The sequence below is a fragment of the Gopherus evgoodei genome, chromosome 4 (assembly GCF_007399415.2).
Source record: "Gopherus evgoodei ecotype Sinaloan lineage chromosome 4, rGopEvg1_v1.p, whole genome shotgun sequence".
NCBI classification, from domain to species: domain Eukaryota; kingdom Metazoa; phylum Chordata; order Testudines; family Testudinidae; genus Gopherus; species Gopherus evgoodei.
The window spans coordinates 138,699,547-138,721,245 of record NC_044325.1 but is presented as its reverse complement, the minus strand read 5'-3'; the positions used below and the strand labels follow the sequence as shown (position 1 = coordinate 138,721,245).

Genomic DNA, 21,699 nt, shown 5'->3' with positions numbered 1-21,699 from the left:
GTCTCCTTCTCCATTTTTCCCCGCCACCCCACCCTATCAGCCTCTATTTGCAGCATTGCACAGGTAACGAGTGGGGACCTAACACAGAGCTCACTGAGGAGACTGACTTCACTGCCTTTTGGAGTGAGCCCTAGGTGCAGCGTTGGGAAGAGAATTTACCCATCTCCCACCCCCAGTTGTTTCTCATTAAGCATCAAGGCAGATTTATGACTCACACATCCTATGTCGGGGATTTAATTACTTGCTACCCAAGTCCAGATGGTATTATTATATTTTTTTTAAAAGCCACACTCCACCGAGCCGCAGGGATGCCGAACATCTGTGACATGGCACTGGCCAATCAGCATTCCCAGCTGCGTTGCCACTTCCCTAGCTCCCAGTGCCGGCTCCCCCCGCCCAGTGACAAGCACGAGGATCACCCAAGCCAAATGGGAGGGTCAGCAAGTGGCACAATCCCAGGCCGACCATGGGACTCAGACCAAGTGGCTTTGGGAGGGAGTTGGGGGCAGCTGATGCACACTGGTCTGACTGTAGATTTGCTTCTATTGGTTCTTTCCAGTTGGCATATAGGACCAGCTCCTAAGCGGGTGTAAGTCGGTGTCATTCTGTTGAAACCGATGAATGGAGCTACGCCAAATGACACCTAGCCCTTAAATAGTTTCCACCACGGTTTTTATTCCAGGTCACTAAATTAAACTTTAAGCTCTTCGGGGCAGGGACCGTATTTTACTGTGTTTAGCACCTACCCCAACGGGGCTCCACTCCCGATTGGGGTCTTGGCGTGTGACCACAATCCTAATGAAAGATGATTAATTTAGACTTTCTTTGAATTACCCTAGTACCTATGAGCCCTAGTGAAGAACCAAGCCCGCCTTTTGCTAGGCACTGCCCAGCTTTGTGACAGGCGCATGACAAAAGGGTTAAACACCCATGCCTGGGCCAACTCCTCAGCTGGTGTACGTGGGCGCAGCTCCATTAATGTCAATGGAGCTATGCTGATTTCCATCAACAGGACAAGTGGCCCATAAAGAATAAGCGAGCTGGTGCTGCATGCATCTCTACTGAACAGTAGGCAAGGGGGCAGCCCCCGATCTCATTTACACTGCTGTAAATCTGGAGCAATCTCACTGATGTCAGTGTCATTCCTCTGGTGTAACAGAGCTGAACCTGGCCAGCAGCGGGCAGCAGGCTGCTGCCACACAGAAAAAAACCCCACATTTTCCAGGTGTGTGTCAATGAGTGCTAATGAGATGTAATTCCCCCGTTTACACAAGTCCCTCGCCTGGATAAATGTTTACAAACCCCTGTTTAGTGATGCTTGCCATTTACACAGCAAGGTAAATCCCAGATTTCTCAGTGCATAAGCAAGAAAGCATAAATGTCAGTTTTCAGACATTTCTATTAAGGAGGGAAAAGAAACTTAGATCGTTTGCATATCTGATGTAAACTGCTTTAAAATCTCGGTTTACCCACATTTACATAATGTTTGCTGATTAATAAATTAGACACTTACTAAAATCAGGTGTAAATCAATGTGAATCATTAGGCTCCATAAACAATGTAAGCCACACTACATCACCTTGATTTGCCTGCTGCCTGTAATCCTGCAGCTCCCCACTGCACTGCAGGGACGGAGCATTTTCTTAAGGGACTCAAGTGGGGCTCCCAGAAACTGAGGGCCCCAAAACTAGCAGCCCCTTCTGGAAACATGGGTCTAAATGACTTGTCTGAGGTCACACAAAGTCAGTGGCAGAGTCAGAAATAGAATCCTAGAGCCCCAAATTCAGCTTGCTTCTCTAAACATTAGCCCCCACTCTCCTCATTATAATTATGTACCCTATGCATCAAACAACACCAGTGCTGTGATGTGGTTTGTAAAACAGGCTACCGGGTCCAAGGAGTGCTAAGGATCTATAGGATACGCTGGGGGGTGGGGCTGAACAGCGTTGGGAGGTACCAACACACAGAGAACCTTGTGTTCCCCCTCCTCACTTCCTCCGGTTTGCCCCACACCCCACCCACAAGCCAACCCATTCTCCCCTCACCTGATATCGTCCTCATTGGCAAAGATGATGACGGCCCGAGCGTGGGAGGTCTCCAGGAGACGGCGAATGATCTTATCAAACTCTCCCGCCTTGGGCTCCCGAGGGATCTTGACCGACTGGGCCACGCACACTCCCCCTGTGGGCAGACAAGACACGGCGCATTTAGAGAGGCCTTTGAACCAGCCAGCCCCACTCAAGCTCCCTTTGGGGGGATACCTACCTGCTTGGGGGGCGAAGGAGGGTTCACTCTTGGGGTCCACATGCTTGAGATCTATACGTCTCTGTAAGCGGCTCAACCCCGGAAATGAGCAAACCTCAGTGCCCCCTGCTGCTGATAGCGGCACACTCAGCCAGTACACAGTGCGGGACCGGAGCCTATGGGATTTGCATTGCAATCACCTGTGTGGAATGCCGGTTATTGATAACTCAAGGAAACCAGCGAAAGACCAGTGTGAAGCAATTTAACATGGGTAGGGGCAGCAAATACCAACATGCTCTGCATTACAGCTGCACATAGAGGCTCCAGTCAGGATCGGGGGGCCCCATTTTGCTGGACGTTGCACAAACACATAATGAGAGACTGGCCCAGCCTGTAGGAATCTAGGCCTACATGGGACCTACATAAATTATGGTTGTAAGATAAGTTTGGATGTTAGCATGAGAAACAGGCTCCCAGCATGAGACCAAAGAGAACAAAATCCTGAGAAAAAAGAATTGTTGAGTTAACTTTGCAGTGACCCGGGGAATACCACCATTACTGTCTTTAAGGCTAGGGTGGAAGTAACAGAAACTGGGAACCTGCTCCCTAAAACTCCCTCATCTGGCTTTGGCTAAGGGCCAATATCCAGCAGTAACATCACTTGTTTATTATAGCATATACAAAGCAAGGTTCTTTGGGGGCTCTTTCTCAGAGCTTTGCCTCACCCTCTGGAGTCACACCACCATGCAAGGTGTCTCCTGGGCCTGACCCTACTGTAATTATGTTGGCCAACGCTTATAGGAGTATTGTTGCTCGGGCATAGAATAGAAGGCTGTATACGCTTGTATTGATATTTTGGATGTAACCAGCACCAAGTGGCCTTTGAGGCTAATCAAGGAATGTGTGTGTGGAAACTGAGTCAGGTATAGCTTCATAAACTCCTTAGGATAATTATTCCCAACACTGCCCCAAAAAGCTCACTGCCTAAGTAGACCAGGCAGACTGCAATGGGAGAAGGACAGTACGGCCACCCCCGTGTTGTGGACAGGGAACTGAAGACATGAAGAGGTGAAGTGACTTGTCCCAGCAAGTCAGTGGCAGCACCAAGAACTGAGCTCAGATCTCTTCTCCTCCCCTGTGTCTGTTTGGTCTATAGACTGTAAGCTCACTGGGGCAGGGACCATCCTTTACGCTATGGGCGTGTGCACACAGCACTTTGCACAACAGGGCCATGATCTCACACGGGGCCTCTGGATGTTACTGGAACAAACAACAATCACAATGCCATTGTGAGCATTGGAGCCCTTACTCAGCCAGAGGTACCGGTGACTGCCAAGGGGCTCTCTTTCTCCTCCTTTTGCACCAAGGGCTGACACCTGTTGACACTAGCGGGCTCCGGAGTGGGCCCCTAGTGCTCTGAATATATTTGCTCAGTACGTTCTTCCCTCCTACGGTGCATGCCCAGGAAGAGACAAAAATCTTCCCATTATTTCCACTGCCACAGATTGTTTTTTCACACATCACTTTGATTTGTATCATCATCCTTTTGTTGTGTTGCTCCCTCCGTTCAGCCGTCTCGAGAGCTTCTCTCTACCATCCACCTACTCCTTTTATTATCTGTCATTTCAAGCCATAACCGCGCTTTCCCTTCCTAGTCTCAATTCTTCTGCTGTTCCCGTCTCTAACATCTCCTCCAAGCCTTCCTCTGCATTCACTCTTTCCATCATCTCAGATCTCCAAGGAGCGTCCCCTCCTCGCTTTGCCACTCTTCAGTCCCTGCTTCCCAAACAGCTTTCAGCTGAGCTCATCATTTCGGATTCTTCTTTTTGGGTCCCAGCCTGGCTTCTTGCAACTGTGTGTGTAAATGCCACCTTATCACCTTCTGGATTTCAGACCTATTGCCCAAGGCTTGGCCTCTTAGGGCTCGAGCTCCCTGCCCTCTCAGAAATAGGCATCACCAGTTTAGCCCCTATTCTGGTTATGGATGGACCACAGAGGTACTGTTCTAGTTACAGAATGGCTCTGGAATACTATGGTAATGGGGCCATTAGAAATACATATAATGTATGTACAATTATGATCTATTTGTATTATGGTAGCACCTAGCTGTCCCAGTCATTGATCAGGACCCCACTGTGCTAGGTGCTGTACAAACACAGAACAAAAAGCTTACAAGCTAAATAACAAGGCCAAATTCATCTCAAGTGTCACCCCATTGAATTTCATGAGAGATGGGCTTGGTTTATAATTGGCAGTTATGTCAGGTAGGCTAATAAGGGCTTTCCATCCTCATACTCCAGGCTCTTGTTGGGTCAGAAAGAAATTCAATGAAAGAGCTCAGCGCCCATTTAATGCACCAAAATAAGTGGTGGCAGGTTTCCAGCAGGTCTCTGCTCATGGGCTGCTGAGTTCTTTGAAAAAGATGGTGCTGATTGTGGGTGCAGAATAGCCAGCCCTTAGGAACACTGGGTGAAATTCACCCCAGCACGAGGCCCATGCACCAGGTCCTAGGAGTTTAAATGGTGCAAGGCCTCAGGCTGGCGCCTCCACGCAGGGGAGCATTTCACACCTTGCAAAGGTTTCACATATTCCCTTGAAGCATCTGGCCACATTCACTGTAATAGACAGGTGACAGGACCAGATGGTTCTCTGACCTATTCTGCGATAGCAGTTCTTTCACTCCTCCCTGGACTAGAGTGACCTCTTGATCACAGAGATGGGAGCTCTGTAACCTGCTCACCAAGCCAACTGCTGAGCATTTGAAATAGCAGCTAATTAAAACTTAAAAAAAAGAGAGCGAGAACAAGAAGAAAATTGGATGAGTAACCACGCTTCTGTCTGCTGGGCTTTAACCCTGAACGCCTGCCAGCCCTGGCCCCGCCAAAAGCCAACAGCTCCTTGCTGAAACTTTTTGGCAGGCACCAGTAAAAAAAAAAAAAACAAACGGAAAAGAGATAGGAGAGAAAATTAAACATTCCAGGACCTTCTGGATATAATTGATGGTCTCAATTTGCATAGTAAATGACAAGGCTGATGCCTCGCCTGCCGCTAAAGGATCCCCACTTAAGCAAAGGTCAGAGTAATTAGCACACAACTGCCATTGCAGAGATATTTCCCAGAACTCCTGCCATCCAGAGAGGACAACCCCCTCCTCCAGATGAGAATCTGGCAGCCATGCAGCTGGGGAATGACAGCAAAGGAACAGCACAAGGCGCTGGGATGCAAAGGAATTCTTAAACTGAAGCATTCATCCAGCTGGCTGGGGAGCTCCCAGGGCCAGATCCTGGGCAGGTGGAAGTCAGCACAGCTCCACCGATGAGCACCAGCGGAGCAGCTTGCCCCTTGGCTCAGACCTGCAGCCTTAAGCATGAGATTGGATTATAAGTGTTATTTGTAGAGCCTAGGAGCTCCAAGTAGGGACTAGAGTTGGTGGGGGTCTTAGGGACTGTGGCTATTCCATCAGAATCAGAGAGAATAATAAACCTCAGCTCTTATCTAGCACTTTTCATCAGTAAATCTCATAGCTCATTCCAAAGGACAGTATCATTATCCCCGTTTTACAGATGGGGAAACTGAGGCACAGAGCAGGCACAAGACTTGCCCAGCAGGCCAAGCCAGGAATAAAACCCAGGTCTCCTGAGACCCAGTCCAGTGATCTGTCAACTAGGCACACTGCCTCTTATACCACCATCCACTCCCATAGCACCTTTCATCGGAGGATCCAAAGTGTTTTACAGTTGGGTGACATTCACACCAGTGCAGCTGGCTTCTGCATTACTTTGGTCCCATTGGAGGGATTAAGTGGCCTTTAAGCAGTGCTGACAACTTGTGCTGGTCCTCTGCAGAAGGGCAGATTCCACATTAACCCCACTTCCACAAGGCAGGCAAGGCTTATGATCTCCATTTGACTGATGGGGAAACAGAGTCACGGGAAGAAGATGTGAACAGCCCATGGTCCCACACTGAACCATGAACAAAGGCAGGAATAGGCCCAGGCCTTGCATTGGATGGGAGATCCCTCCAAAGACAGAGCAAGGGAAGGCAGGGGACACAGGGAGGAAAGGCAGATGGCTCCAGAGCTGTTTTCTTAAGCTTATCAGATGGAGTTCCTTTTTTTTCCCCTGGGGACAGAAGTGGCTCTGACCTCATGGACAGCACAAGGAGAACAATCAGACCAGTCAATATCTTCACATGGATCCAACATGCCATCACCCATAATGTGCCCTGTTGTGCTAGGTGCTGCACACGAGTGGTAAGAGACTCCTCCACTCCTCTTGGCCAGCTCTTCCCTCTCCTCCTTCCCTTTTCTCCATCTGGTTCCATCTTGGGCTGATCCAGATCCAATGATCTGCCATTGGGAGCCTTTCCATTGCCTCCTATAGGTGCTGGATCAGATACCCCTTTGGCTAACCCATGGAGACGGGGTCACCTCACGACTCTTTAATTCTGCCTCTTCTATCCTTGGTGTGTGTGTGTGTGTGTGTCTCTCTCTATCTCTTTCCCCCGCTCCCTTCTCACCCCACCCCTGGCTAAGCATCCCCTTATTCAGAGACAAAGCCATTTGCAACGTGCTCATTTGCTTGCTGGCTGTAATTGCCAGAGCAAAGGAGAGAAATGGCATCTCCCTGACAAGAGGAGCCCCTGGAGGTGAAAGGTTAATGGAGAGCGGCTCATAAATAACCATGAGCACAAAGCCTCAGGCCTTTCATAAGGTCCAACAGGCAACACCCTAGAGGCACTGAATGCAGCTGTCTTTCCTGTGGTGGATTCATGGCTGCCCCCATCTTATGCCACAGAGCTAGCTCAGGTATTCCTAAGGTGCCTCTCCCTTGGGTTTCTAAGCTCCATGTCTTGCTACTGAAACCACATCCTGGCTCTTCCTAACACAGCACAAAATCCACCCCTAGGTCTTCACACTGTGTGCAGCATTGCAAGCCCCCCGGGGGCCAGCCCGTACATAGCCCCAAAGAGCAAGCATGCTGGAGATGGAAGGGTGACAGATGTCAGTGTCGAGGCAGCAGCTGGAGGAGTTGCTCCATAAGGATCATGCAGCCTCATTTCCAGCGTGTTACACTCAGAGCCTTGGAAAGAATGTGACAGAGAGATACTGTGTGTGTGTGTGTGTGTGTGTGTGTGTGTGTGTGTGTGTGTGTGTGTGTGTGTGTGTGTGTGTGTGAGACACACACACACACTGTGACTGAGAGAAGGCTGAGTTGTGCCTATGAAAGACAGACTGACAACAGGCCCCTGTGCACCTGTCTGAGTGCGTGATCTCGCTGTGCATAAGTTGGTCTCTTTGCAGCTGGGTCTCTGTATTTGTCTCAGTCTGTCCCCTAGTGCACAACATGATCTGTGCATGCGTGCGCACTGATGGGAGAGGAATAAGCTCCATTAGAGTGGTGGCACTGACATGTGTAGTGGGATGAGATCTGGTTGTGTCAGCGAGTCCTCAGCATAGGCAGGAATGGGTAGCCTGGCTCAACCAGGAATCCCTCAGAGGCCCCTAGGTAACTGTTAGATCCCGACCCCCTGCACATGTTATTGGCCACAGAGCCATGGTAACCAGAAGGCTCCCCAGCAAGGAGCCATAATCAATAATTAATTAATTATTGTTCTCTGCACTTTTCCATAACTCACTACTTCACAGAGAGAGATTTCTCCCTTCCCTTCACAGCAGGTTGCTTCCAGGGACCAGAGCTGGTCGGGCATCTTTCCACAGAATGATTTTCTGGCAAAAAATGCCAACTCAAACCCAGACCTTTTTGTGGGAAAAGATCAGTTTGGATGGAAGTCCTATTTCCAAAACAAAATTGGGGGAAAAAAACACATTTTGGAATTGTCAAAAGGAGTTAAACATAAATGTTTGGGTTTCCAGTTCAAAATTTAAGTTAATTTATATATTAAAAAAAGTTTACAACAGTTTGACAGTGATACAAAATGTTCCAGAATTATCTAAATGAAACATTTCTCATCGACCCAAACCCAATTTTTGTGTTTCATGATTTTTAGTTTGCGGAAACTTTCCAGATTTTGACTTTTCTTCCTGAATCAGAATTTTATTTAATTAATTTATTATTTTAATCCAAAAATGTTTTTGTGAGATGTGAAAACAAACAAACAGTTTCCCACTCAGCTTTGCCAGAGACCACCTTGACTGTGCCTGGCAGCGTGAGTGGCAGGAATCCACCAGCTGCTTCTGTCATCCCAGTGTCCCTCAGGCCACGTCCAGACTACCCGCCGTATCGGCGGGTTAAAATCGATTGCTCGAGGATCGATATATCGCGTCTAATCTCCAACGGAGTTCCGGAATCGGCAGGGAGAGCCGCGAACATCGATCCCACGCCGTGTGGACGGGTGAGTAATCCGATCTTAGATATTCGACTTCAGCTACGTTATTCACGTAGCTGAAGTTGCGTATCTAAGATCAATTTCCCCCCCGTAGTGTGGACCAGCCCTCAGCCTCACTCTCCCCTGGAAAAGAGACACAGATCCGAGGGCCAGGAGAGGACTTGGCTGCTAGCGTCAGTCTCACAGCAGAAAAGGACAAATCCCGCCTTCATTCCATTCCTTTCATTACTCAGTTCAAGGGCATGGTCCTGCCCAATATAAAACCATCTCCCTCTCCCCTGGGAATCCAGTAAATCAGCAGTTCTCAAACTGTAGGTCGAGACCCCAAAGTGGGTTGTGACCCCATTAAAATGGGTCTGGCTAAGATTTGCTGGGGCCCAGGGCCAAAGCCAAAGCCCGAGGGCTTCAGCCCTGCGCAGTGGGGCTAAGGTTATGGGCAGAAGCCTTTGGTCTTCGGCTTTGGCCGCCTATCCTGGGGCAATGGGGTTTCCTCTTTGCCCCCCCCCCGGGATGGCAGAGCTTGGGCAGGCTCAGGCTTTGGTCCCCCTTCCTGAGGTTCTGTAGTAATTTTTGTTGCCAGAAGGGGGTCGCGGTGCAATGAAGTTTGAGAACCGCTGCAGTAGATATTGGACTGAGCTTTGCCCCATCACCTCGTGAATGGCCTGTGGTGGGCATAGTCTGAGAAATTCTGATGCCACCTCAGGTTACCACCAGCGCCCAGAATCCAGGAAGGTGCCTGGGTGTCTTGCAGGAAGAGCGTCACTGACAATAAGGCCCAGCAAGGTGGGAGCATGTTAACTTGGCTGCGGCCCCCTCAGAAAGCTAGTCGCTGTGTGGCAACAAGGTGAGTGACTGCTAGTCCCGGGTGACCCCCCAAAGGTTTGGAAGGTTCACATTCAGAGACACCTCCCCTGCCATTCAGAGGTCTGAGATATTTTCCAGCTCTCAGTAATGATCCCTAGCTGGAGCTCAGGGACACAAGACTCCACTCCTTGTATCTTCTCCAACCTGGCTCACCCGGCCCCCGCCAGGAGATGTCAGAGAGCAGTTTGGTTTAGGAGCCGTTCGAGTCCCAACATCGGCTGTCTGTCACCAGGCTCTAAGCCTGGAACTTCTGAGCACCCCTTTTAACAACACACAGCGCATGGCAAGTCATGCCACATCCTCTTACGTTCAGTTTGATTCAGGCTGACAGGCAGGGAAGCTTTCAACGACACAGTATCTATATTCTCTCCTCCTGTCAGATGCCTACACAAAGCTAGGGAGCAAACAAGCTAGAGATGCTTCAGTGTATGCAGAGCTTCATCTGGCTTTCCTCTCCTGATGGGAATTCCTGTTTGCTACAGGATCACAGGCCAGCAGATGCTACAGAGAGCAGTGAGTCATCCACTCCAAACCCAGCCTGGGATCCTCCAGCAACTCCCCTACTAAGGAGCCCTGAGAGAGGAGGAAAATTGAGGCAGGGTGCCACAGAGCCACCCCTGGCCATGAGGGGGTGTGCAGCAGGTGGCCGGCCCTGTTGCATGCAAACACACACACTTGCACACACACACCGATATAAAACAGCTAACATACCATTGTATGCGTGCACACACACACACGCAGGCCTACAAACCCACTCAAAACTCTGGTTGAACAGTGACAAAAAATAGATCTTTGCAAATATTCTACTGGGTAACTGTGGAATTTGCTAAATATGACAAGCTCCCGTCCAGCACAACCACACTCACTTAGACACAGCCATCCACATAGACACAGCTGCATATGCCCATGCCAAAAAAAAAAAAGGCACATGTATCGCATATGCTGTCCTCCCGAATATTTTTGGAAAGTGAGTTGGTGAAATAGCATTCCATGTACACACACATATACACCCCTTGAAGAAAGATATTGGAGGGGAATTTTTGGCATGAAATTCAAACCTGACACCACCACACAAACACACCCATCTCCCCACTGAAGTCTGGTCTCATTTACTTGGATTGTAAACTCTTTGGAACAAGGACCATCTCTTTGAGTCTCTGTTTGTACAGCCCCTAGCACAATGGGCTCCAGCTCCGGGACTGGGGCCAGTAGCAGCTGCTGCAATACACATCATAAATAATCACAGTTTATACCGGTGTTTTACTGCTGTAATTCCATGGTTTTCAATGGGGTTATTCTAGATTTACACTGCCATGAGAACAGACCAAAAAACCCTCAAACCTCTCCACACATGGCTTTTCACCTGATGCTGACTCTGCCTGACCGTCAAATTTGATGCTCTTCCCAGCCCCAAATTCCAACAGAGATTGCACCCCACAGCCGTCACTCGGGCAAAAACAGGAGAAGTCCACCTGCAGCTGGGGATGGGTGATGGAAAGAGGAGGGATATATTATCTGCATTCACAAACAACGGGATTTGCATGCTCAGAAAGTCAACAAGTTTGCAGGGACAAATCTACAAGGGTTTTACCAGCAAACACACAGATCTCCAGATGATGTGAGCTTTCTCTGTATCCCACCCCCATAAAGCCCATCCAGTATATGACACCTGTGGAATACAGGAGAGATGCACTCAACTGGACCAGAATCACAACCCAAAAGACCTGTAATATAAATTAGTCTTCATAGCACCTAGAAGCACCAGTAGACATCAGGGCCACATTGTACTAGGCGCAGTACAAACACATAGAGGCAGGAACTGTCTTTCACTAAGTGCTTACAATCTAGCTGGACAAGACAGACAAAGTGTATTATTAGCTTCATTTTACAAATGGGAGCACCAAGGCCCAGAGAGATTAAGTGACTTGTCCAAGGTCCCATAGGGTGTTGCTGGCAGAGCCAGGAGCTGAAGCCAGGTCTCTAGACTCTAAGGGTACAGTACGTCTACACTGGAGATGTGGGAGTCATTTCCAGCTCAGACAGGTGTACACACGCTAGCTTTAAATGAGTGAGCAGGTTACAAATAGCAGTGTGGCCACAGCAGCCATGTACATAGCAAGGATCTCTATTGGGATTGTATCTGGGCAGCTAGCCCATGCCACCACCTGTGCCATTGCAGGTACACTCTTATTTCTATCATGCTAGCTCAATCAAAGCTAGCACGAGTATGTCTGCATGAGCTGGAAATTATACCTCCTGCTGCAGTAACCCTAAAGCCAGCGTGTGAACCACAAGCCTCTCCTTCCTGTTTAATTAGTAGAGTTGCTACTCTTCAAATATCGCCAAGTACAGGCTATTTTTATGGGAGGAAACTGGGCCAATTTTTTGTTTGTTTCCCATATGGGAAGGCAGATGGATGGAGAGGAGGAAGTTGGATAAACAGACTCCAGGACAGGCAGGCAGACCAGCAAAACCAGAGACTCAGCACATGGCAGTGTCAACAGATACTGGATGATCCACTCCATGATGAGTTATTGGGGACTGGCTAACCCACCAGGCCTGGCTCCTGAGCCCCCAGGACAGGCTGGGGCTAACACCTGCATAGGCATCAGAGACACCAGCTCTTTAAGGAGCCGCCACAGCTTAATTACTGTTTCCATGGCAATCAAGAGAAAAAATCCAACATAGGGAGCAGTTTGCAAACATAAGAGTCTTTCATAAAGTCCTGGCGCATGCATGCAATCACACTTGGATGTACACACACTTGTATTTACACGCCCATACATACACATTCACATGTTCATAAGTCCACGTTCCCATAGTCACTTGTCTACCCATACAAGCGTTGCCATATACACACAACGCAACCTGCACATCAGGACACAGAGGCAAGCCCAGGGCTCTGAAATGCAGGTTGCCACAGGATGCCCCTGGAGACCCATACCCTTCCCCCAGTGCAGAGAGTGTCCATAGGCAGCCCAGACATTTTAGGTCTCCCACCTTCATTGGGTATGGGGGGGCTGTGTTGGAGCCCATCACCCCAGTTGCTTGTGGTGGGGAGCTGCATTCCTGAGTGATCAGAACCTGCCCCACCCCGACACCCAGGGACTGAGCATCACCCGACCTCCATCACCACAAGGGGTTGAGAGGCTGAGTCCATGTATCAGGGCATGTCGGTGAGGAAACGCTGTCACCTTATATCCAATCACCCAATGCAAAAACCTGAGCACCTGCAGGATGAGGATACAGGACAGGGCTGTGTATGCTAACCCTACACAAGAAGCATCAGCTCCATCCCACAAGCCCTGTGGGTCGGAGCCTGGCAAGAGACCAGCCTCTCTCTCCTTCTGCACTACATCGGCAACCTAAGGGACTTCTAATCTTCATCAGCATGTGACTCCGTTGACGTCTAACTCCTTGCTGTCATCCCCTGCTGTCACACACACTAACTGGCTCAAACTCTGATTCCGCCATGGCTAGTGCTGCCCTGATCACAAGGTTTACAACAGTGGTTCGCAGAGATCCAAGGACAGGGTGGGATTTCCCCCTCCAATTACACTCCTCCCTCTGGGGGTTCAAGTCCCACTGCTACCAAATTAGGAAAGAAAAAAAGTAATTAAAATGGCAGGTTTAAAAAGAAAAAAACAAGACTAGAGAATGCAACATGTGTCTTGCTCTCGATTCTGTAGTGCAGGGTCTCAAGTGCGGGCACGGCAAGTGTCCAAAATAACAGCCTTTGCATCAGATCAGGCATGATCTTTACCTGCTCCAGACACTGTGTGTGTGTGTCTGTTTCACCCATCCACTGTCAGTCGTCATCTGAGCGCTGCGAGGACAGCGGGAGTGAGCATCAGCCGAGGGAGCCCTGGTAGGCTGAGGGGGAGCTCCTTTGAAAGAGAGTGGCTGGCCACCGTTTGTCCCACGTTACATCAGAGAATGGCGATGTGGTGGACAGCAACTGCACAAACAGGGTGAATCGGTGGGGGGGGGGTACCTGTTATCACGTGCAAGTCAAGCCTGCTGAAGGAGTGGAGTGGGAACGGGAGCTGCCGTGACTGGCATAGCAGGCCGCGTGGGGAAGGACCAAATGGTTTACTGAGGCCTTGAGAGCAGAGGGAGAGAAAGCCACCTGAGACAGACACAGCACGAGAGGTGGGTGTGACTGAGTGGGCGAAAGGAGCAGAGTGACTAACATGGCTGAGCGCTGAAAACAATGCAGCAAAATAATCAGGGAAGCAGCAGTGACCAAAGGGAATCAGGCCAACGATGCCGGCGGCTTTGGGGGGAGGGCAGTTTCATGCAGAGCCAATTAAAGCTGGGGAGGGATTTTGGAGCTGGGGCCGATCTATTTAATGATGGATGTATATTTGGAAGCCTTGTGCAGAGGTGACAGCGAGTGGTCTAACAGAATCAATGATCCATCCCATGCCTTCTTTACTTGACTGGAAGCACTCTGGGGCAGGGACTGTCTTTCTCGGTCTGTCATCACTCCAGTTAGCCTGGGTAAGTGGCACTGGGCTCTGAACAACCAGGTGCCTGCAGTTCGTTCTCTATGCTGAGATGCTCTAGGATTCCTTCACAGTCAATTGTATCAATTGCAGGAGAACTTGTCTGACCTGCAGGGGAATTGTGGGAAGGCACTGGAGGACTTTCAGGCCTGGAGTGATTTCCCTGCATCCTCACTGCAAAGTTGGCAGGTTCCAGCATCATTTAAAGTGCAACCCAGGCTCTCATCTGCCTCCCCAGCTGGCTCAGATAGCCCAGGCTTAAAACACCTCCACACCTCAGCCAGGAGGTTTTCTGTGTGGACAATAGGGGGATTAAGGCTAAAAGCTAAGTAAAGGGCCTAGCTTGACTCTGCACTGAAGAAGTACAAACACAGAAAGATACAGCACCTAGCACCATTGGGTGCTGGTCCATGACTGGGGCTCCTAGGTGTTACCACAACACAACTAAACAATAAATAATAATGCCTCACCAGTCCAAGCTAGACACGAGGGGACCCTGTGCAGTGACACAAGCCACACAAACTGGGAGCTAGAGAGAACCACGGGGTCTGTCTGTGTCCAGCAGCCACAGTAAAGAACCCCCTTTATATTCACTACAGCCAAGTCCAGTCTGGACCATGAAGGATACCGACGAGAACTACAACAGCCAAGGCCCAGCAATCCCAGCAAGCCGTGGTGAGAAGAGAGCAAGCCGAGGGGCGCTGCCCAAGGGAGCCCAACGCTGAGAGCTACAGGAGACAGCCTACACCCCTAGGTAGGTTCATGGGAAAGGACAAGACATCAAGGGAGGAAACAACGATTTAGGAGTAACAAGGCCACAGGCGAGAAGCCTGAATGACATAATAAGCAGCAATGAGAGCAGACCAGCTGCCTCACTGTTGTCAAGCGTTTTGTAGATAGTGCGGCCCGAGAGACTCGTCGGCAGGACCACGTGATGGTGTCGTGGTTTTATAGGGAGCAAAGACCCAAACAAGACTGTCGCCAAGTCAGGTTTGCCAGAGATAGAGAAAAGGGCCCCAAGAAAGGCTGTGTGAGGCCAGGTTAGCTGTGGGGGTGAAGTGTTTCTTCATATATTTCAGAAGCCATAGACCCACTAGTAAATGAGAAGGGAGACTAAATCAATGGTGATTCTGAAATGGTTGAGAAGCTGAGGAGCTAAATTAAAATCAGCCTAACACAACACAATGGGATAGGGACAATTAGGGAGTAAGGAAGACCTTGGTAATGGGGCAGTTGATAGGAAGCAGGTGAGGGAATACAGGGGAAACTGAATATCTACACAGCAACAGCTCTGGGTGGTGCACCTGGCAAGGCCTTAGGAAAATTAGTTAATGTGCCATTGGCTGCATCTCAGATGGAGGCGGCAGAGGAGAGGGTGGGAAAGCTAGAGGAATACCAATCTTTAATACAGATGGGAAAGCCTGAGCCTGGCGGTTACTGTCTGGTTAATCTAATGCCAACCCTTAGCACAAGGGAGCCGTTACCTATTCAGAAAGAAAGTAACTGATCAGGATAAAGAGGAGACGGTATCCAATGAAAAATACACAGGAAGGGCTCGTAAAAAGCAGCTCATACCAGAGAGTTGATACACTTTCACAACACAAGCTGAACAACAGAATTAGGGCCTGATCTTCCAAGCATTTGAGTAACTTTACTCAATGGAGAAGCCCCACTGAATTCATAGGGATTGCCGGGTTGGGTCAGACTAGCTGTCTGTATAATCTGGTATCCAGTCCCCAACAGTGGCCACTACCAGTTGCTTTGCAAGAAGCTGTAAGAAACCCTGCATGGACAGCTATGGGATAACCTGCCCTCAGGGAAAAAAATTCTTCCTGTCCCCTATTAATTAGAGGTCTGTTTGTGCCCTGAAACAGTAGGGTTTATAGTCCTTCTGGAGCTCTTCATTTATTTACTATGGTGACTCAGGATGTCCTTGTTATGCATATAAATGTCCCATCCTTTAAAAAAAAAAAGTTAAGTTCTTGGCCCTTATGATGCCTTGCGGCAAGGAGTTCCACGGGCCAACTTTGCACTGTGGGAAAGATTACCTTTCCTCTCCTTAAAATGAGCTTCATTTCAGTTTCACTGAAGGCAGCATTGCCAACCCTCAGCACGCCAAAATCATGAGTTAGGCCCCCCCAAAATCATGAGACTGGTTTAAAAATCATGAGCTCTTAAAATAATCAATGTGGGCTTCTGTTTGTTTGGTCTGCTGGGTTTTGAGATAACATTTTAAAGGTTTTCTCTGCAACTGCAAGAGCTAGAAACTTTTTTTTTTAACATGATAGCTGAGATTCTGTCATAACTGCATGACTCTAGGAGACGGCGTTTTAACAAAAACACCAGATATTGCAAAGCTTGCAATACAAATGCAAGAGCTGGCAATGCTGTACATGTCCCCTTGTTTTATCGTGAAAAAGGATGAATATAAGTTCCTGATTTAACATTTCTCCCACTGGTTATTTAGTATGCCTTTATCATGTCTCCTCTAAGCTCAACTGTCCCTATCTTATCAGTCTGCCTCCATATGGCACTAGCCACATGAGGGAAGATATGCACATGCTAAGTGGCTGCAGGATCTGATGGGCAAAAGACATAATGTTTCCAGGATTTTTAATAAAGTTTAATTATAGATCTTCACATAATTTTACTTGGAAATTTAATTCGAAATTGACTGGGGTGTAAGTACCATCGCATAGGCTGGAAATTAGCAGAAGGAATGTAAACACTTTAATGCTAGGCAGCATTGTGGCGAGCTGAGAGAGATACCCCATGGGGCAAATGCAAGAGACAGGTGCTATGGCTGGTTTTATTCAGCTTCTTTATTAATGACTTGGAAAAAGAGGCAAACAGCAGGCTAATCATGTCTGCAGATGAGATTAAACTGAGAGGTGTTGCAAGGCCCAGTGAGGACAGATGAGCAAAGGGACCTAGGGAGTTAGCTGTACTGACAGGACAACCGGAAATCAAACACAAGCTTCTCAGTTTTGGAGAAATGCGAACAAATAGAAGAATAATCCAGGGATTCACAGATTTTTAAGGCCAGAAGGGACCATTAGATCATCTTGTCCGACCTCCAGCCAGCGAGTTTCACTCCTGTAGCTATTTCAAATCGGAAGAGGCTCAGACAGTTGTAATGCCGCCCGTGACCTAGGGATGAGAGCGGTCAGCAAACTGGATGAGAATTTGCAATGCTATACAGCTGAGAAACACCCAAGGGGCGAAAGATCACATACCGGTCTTTGGGATGCTCATGCAAACCCTGATCCTGTGGAGGTGCCACTCAGTAGTGAAGGAATGGGAGGGATAGCTTAGTGGTTTGAGCATTGGCCTGCTAAACCCAGGGTTGTGAGTTCAAACCTTGAGGGGGCCACCTAGGGTACTGGGGTAAAAATCTGTCTGGGGATTGGTCCTGCTTTGAGCAGGGGGTTGGCCTAGATGACCTCCTGAGGTCCCTTCCAACCCTGATATTCTATGAAAAAGCAATGGGGTGGGGCTGGACGACCCATGTGGAAGAGACTTGATCCTCCACCCACAGCATTGCCATTCATTCTATACACCTAGCACAGGTTAGACCAGCAGAGGGCACTGTGCCCACCCAGCACAGCCTCTATAAATAAAGAGGTAAGAATGGATCTCTTTTCCCAGGCTCCTCTTTCCAGGAGAGCAGTGTAAAGAAACTACTATAAGGGCCAGAATCTGTCCCCAACCCTACCTATAATTACATGGAGGCGGATTCTGGTCCATGCAATAGCTCCTTTACACAGCTCCTGTGGCACAAAGGGGCCAGGAAGAATGCCTGGGGAATTCCCCCAGTGCAGGAATGGGGTGAGGTCACATATCTGGCCCTACCCTACTTCTTCCCACAGCCCCTGGGGTAGGACCATACCAGGACTTGGCCAAGGGGGGCAGAGCAGAGACAGAAGGTGTATCAGTCCATGCTGTGGTCCAGTCCAGAGGCAGGCATAAGTTAGAGGAGCCTATGAGGCTGCTCTAGCTTACCCCGGGCACTGGATCAGGCAGAACTAGGGAAGTGTCCTGGGATATACCTGCTGGCAGCTGCAACACAGATATGAGAGAGAGAGAGTGTGTTGCCCAGGACTCTGTCTGACCCAAAAACGGGCAGCACTCAGCTGACCTGGATATCTGCTGGCTGTACCAGTGCCTACTGTACAATGGCAAAGGGAAAGTGAGAACAGAGACGAGAGCTCATCTCTCTCCTTTCTCTCCATGATGGCCTCCATGAAGCTTTGCAGCCCTCCTGCTCTAGCAAACCCAGTCCTGAATCTGCATGAAGAATTACAGTGAGACACATGCCCCTCCAAGCTCCCCAGCTCCAAGGCGTCACTGGGCAAACTGGTGTGCCTCCCCCCTGCACAGCAGCCAGCAAGGCATTCAGGAGCAGTGCCTTAGATCAGGAAATGTGACCGCGTGTATCATTTGGCCACAAACTGTAAAGTGACAGTGGAGGGAGGTGGAATATAGGAGGGAGACAAGCAAGGTCGGCTGCTTTCAGAGACTGTTTGGAAAGCATCGCTGTTGGCATCATTTAGATTACTGAAGTCTGCACCATAGCTCACTCAGAACAGAAAAGCAAGGAGAGCAGCTAGTGTCCAGAGGATAGGCTGGCAGAGGCAGCCTATCCGGCTATTGCTTGTGTAGATGGAACCAATGTAGGTGTGTCTCAGAGCAGCCACAGCAATCAGCATGTTCTTTCCTGTTTTCCCCACTCATTTCCAGAGTTGTCCAGAAAACTTGCTCGTAGACACCATCCCTGTATTATCTTTGCTTGCCATTATATCATTCGGCCACGAGATGTCCCTGTGTGCTGTAGAGAATTCCAGGCACTGTGAGGCCTCTGGTAGACAAAAGACAAAGCTGGCACTCGAGTTATGTGCAAACCTGTTTCTGACTCTGCAATTACAGTTGTTTTCTTTAACAAAACACTTTTTCCATAAGGAGGGCTGTGAGTCCTCACATCACAACAATCCCCAGGGAGCTTCCTAGTGTGGGAAAGTGCTGATTAGTGGTTACTAGCTCTCTTCAGCATGTTATCTCTGGGTATGACTGTAGCCCAAAGCCATCCCCTCTGGACTTTGAAATAAAGATGGTTATTCAAAAGCATGTAATGTATATCTGCTGTTTGAATGCCATTTGCCATAAGCACACACACACACTCCACTATGAGCCTGTAACTAAAAATTAGCCTTAAGCAATTCAACTTCACAACCCCACATGTAAGTTAGGTGTGGAACCTGAGGCAGAGAGAGAAGAAATGACTCATCCACAGCACTGGTTGGATTCAAACCCAGGTCTGCTGACATTCAGTTCTGCTCCTTAAGCATTTTCCCCCTCAACATGGTTAGCAATGCACAGCTATACTAGCACAGGGAGAATCCCAGCTGGCACAAAGCCAGCTCCACGCTACTTTATACCAGCTCCCCTAGAGAATGAGTGTTGTCAGGGGTGGTTAGGGCAGGACCTGGCCCACTCCTATTCAGACACTCAGGACTCCATGCCACCAAAACTACGAGCCTGATCCACGGTCATTCTAAGGCCCTTTTACACTGCTGTGCTGTGAGAGCACAAAGAGTGGTAATGGCCCCCTAAGAAGAATCCCTGCACTGGGGGCTTCCCTATTTAGGATAAGGGCTCTAACGGGTGGCTCTGCTCCCAGCCCCACCAGCAAAGAGCCATAGCCAGAGTGTAGAGCATGATATTTTCCACTGCCTATATAAGGCCGCAAGAGGTGAAGCAGCCCTGAGGTCGTTCTAACTTATCCTGGGAGATGAGCAGGCCCCTGCACCATCCTAGAACATGAGCAGGACAAAGATGGAGTCAAGCCGTTCCCCTCTGCCCTTGCCCCAAGTGCTGGAGCACAACTACAGACACAGGCCTTGCATTTTAAGAGAAACAGCACACTTCCTCCAGCTCGGAAGGAAGCAGGTGGAGAGAAAGGGTCTGCTCGCTCCCACATCTCAGCACTGCTGTTTGAGGCAGGAGGTCATCAAATAAAACCAGCCACAATTTTCCACTCTGATGATCTGCCCATTTGGATTCCCCCTCCCCTCCTGGGAACTTGAGAAAAGCAGCAACTGCCCTAAAGCTGAACCGCTGCAAGGCATCAGGAAGAGAAGGAGGCTGCAGCACCTTCTAAATATAGCTGCTGCTGCTGCTGGATCCACTCCTGATTCTCAAAATTAACACAGAGGCTGTAATGGGGCCAGGAGTGGGAAACTGACTCCTGCTGTCAGGCATTTTCTGCTGCAGTGATCCCCTCCCAGAGAGGAGACACTCTTCTTGTTAAAGAGATGCTGCTGTTACCAGGGAAAGGACTGAAATTCTTCTCCACGAGGGCCAGGCACCCCTCCTCCCTCCTCCCAGCTTCATTATCAGGCAAAAACTAGCCGGAATGTGTGCGCCACTGCCCTCTGCTGGGAGGAACTGGATCTGCTCAACTGCATCCCATAGGCCCTGCAGTGCTAGCACCCAGTAGAGATTCTCCTTTGGCATATGCATCGGGGGACTGCGTTTTCAAAGCATGAGGTCACACTCTCCTAGAGTCAGAGTTTAAGGTCAGAAGGGGCCACCAGATCATCTTGCCTGACCTCCTGCATATCAGGACACTAATAGCACCCACTAAAACACAGCAACTGGAATTAGACCAAAGTGTTACAGCCCTCAGGAGCTAAATTATTACATGCCACAGGCAGAGAACAGAAGTGAGGGAGGTGCAGGGAAGTGATTAAATGAGATATGCCCAGTAATTCTAGCAATTGACCCATGCCCCATACTGCAGAGGAAGGCAAACCCCATATCCCACCCTGGGCACAACCAATCTAATCAGTTCCGTGACAACTCATGAACTTCCGTTACAGTCCAGTCCAGTGACAACCATGAACTCTTGGCAGGAGGGGAGTGCAGAACCTGCACAGTTACTGGGAGGAGGAGAAGTTTGCATTAAAAGATCCACAAGCCAAACCCACCATTGAGTCTGCCCTGGGAGCAGGGGGCAAAGGAATCCAGGCATGCAAGAACAGCGCTGGGCCCAGAGGGTTACAAAGAAAGAGATTCCAGACACATTGTGCATGGACTCGGAGCCCAGAACCCCATTTGGAGGAGCAGAGAGGATATTCCAGGGACTAGCGTCCTGTCATGACATTCAGCAGGATGGAGGGGTAGGACATTTTTGCTTATGTCAGCTGGTCTCTTGCTGAAAATGACCCCACTGATCTTTGCCATCTGAAGGCAGCTCCCTTTAGCCTCACTGTGCAGGGCGCAAGGCCTTAGGGCTCATGCATCCCAGAGTGGCTGCCACAACCCTTTCAAACTGGAAGCCGTGGCTATAGGTCACCAGCTTGCCTCTAATCATGTGCCCTACAAGAAGCCCCATTGAAGGCATCCTGCCTCTTATGCTGGGGGTCAGATAGAAGAGAGCCAGGCTCATGGATGGAACCGTGGGGGGGCTCTCCCCCGTAGCCAGGAAGGGCTACCCAAAGGGGAAGGACAGGCCTCTCACTTCACAGCTGTGGAAAGCAAGAAAGGTCTGTTCCTAGGGGCCTCTTGTTATGTTTTGAGCCTTTTTCTCTTCTGACGCTTAGTAAACGCGCCCCGAGGCAAGTGCCTGGATCTATACTTGAGCATGTGGGAGTATACATGGACCTACACTTGAGCGCATGGGAGTATATATGGACCTACACTTGAGCACGTGGGAGTATACATGGACCTATTCTTG

General features: G+C 49.3%; 1 protein-coding gene across 3 annotated transcripts in view; it reads right to left on the bottom strand.

Moving 5' to 3' along the window:
* The window catches only part of GRM4 (glutamate metabotropic receptor 4), a 230,754-nt gene that overhangs the window by 82,588 nt on the left and 126,467 nt on the right, over positions 1–21,699 (bottom strand). For all 3 annotated transcript variants that reach the window (XM_030561356.1, XM_030561358.1, XM_030561357.1), the window contains exon 4: positions 2,046–2,181. In XM_030561356.1, the coding sequence (XP_030417216.1) occupies positions 2,046–2,181 (136 nt within the window). The remainder of the gene's footprint in view (positions 1–2,045; positions 2,182–21,699) is intronic.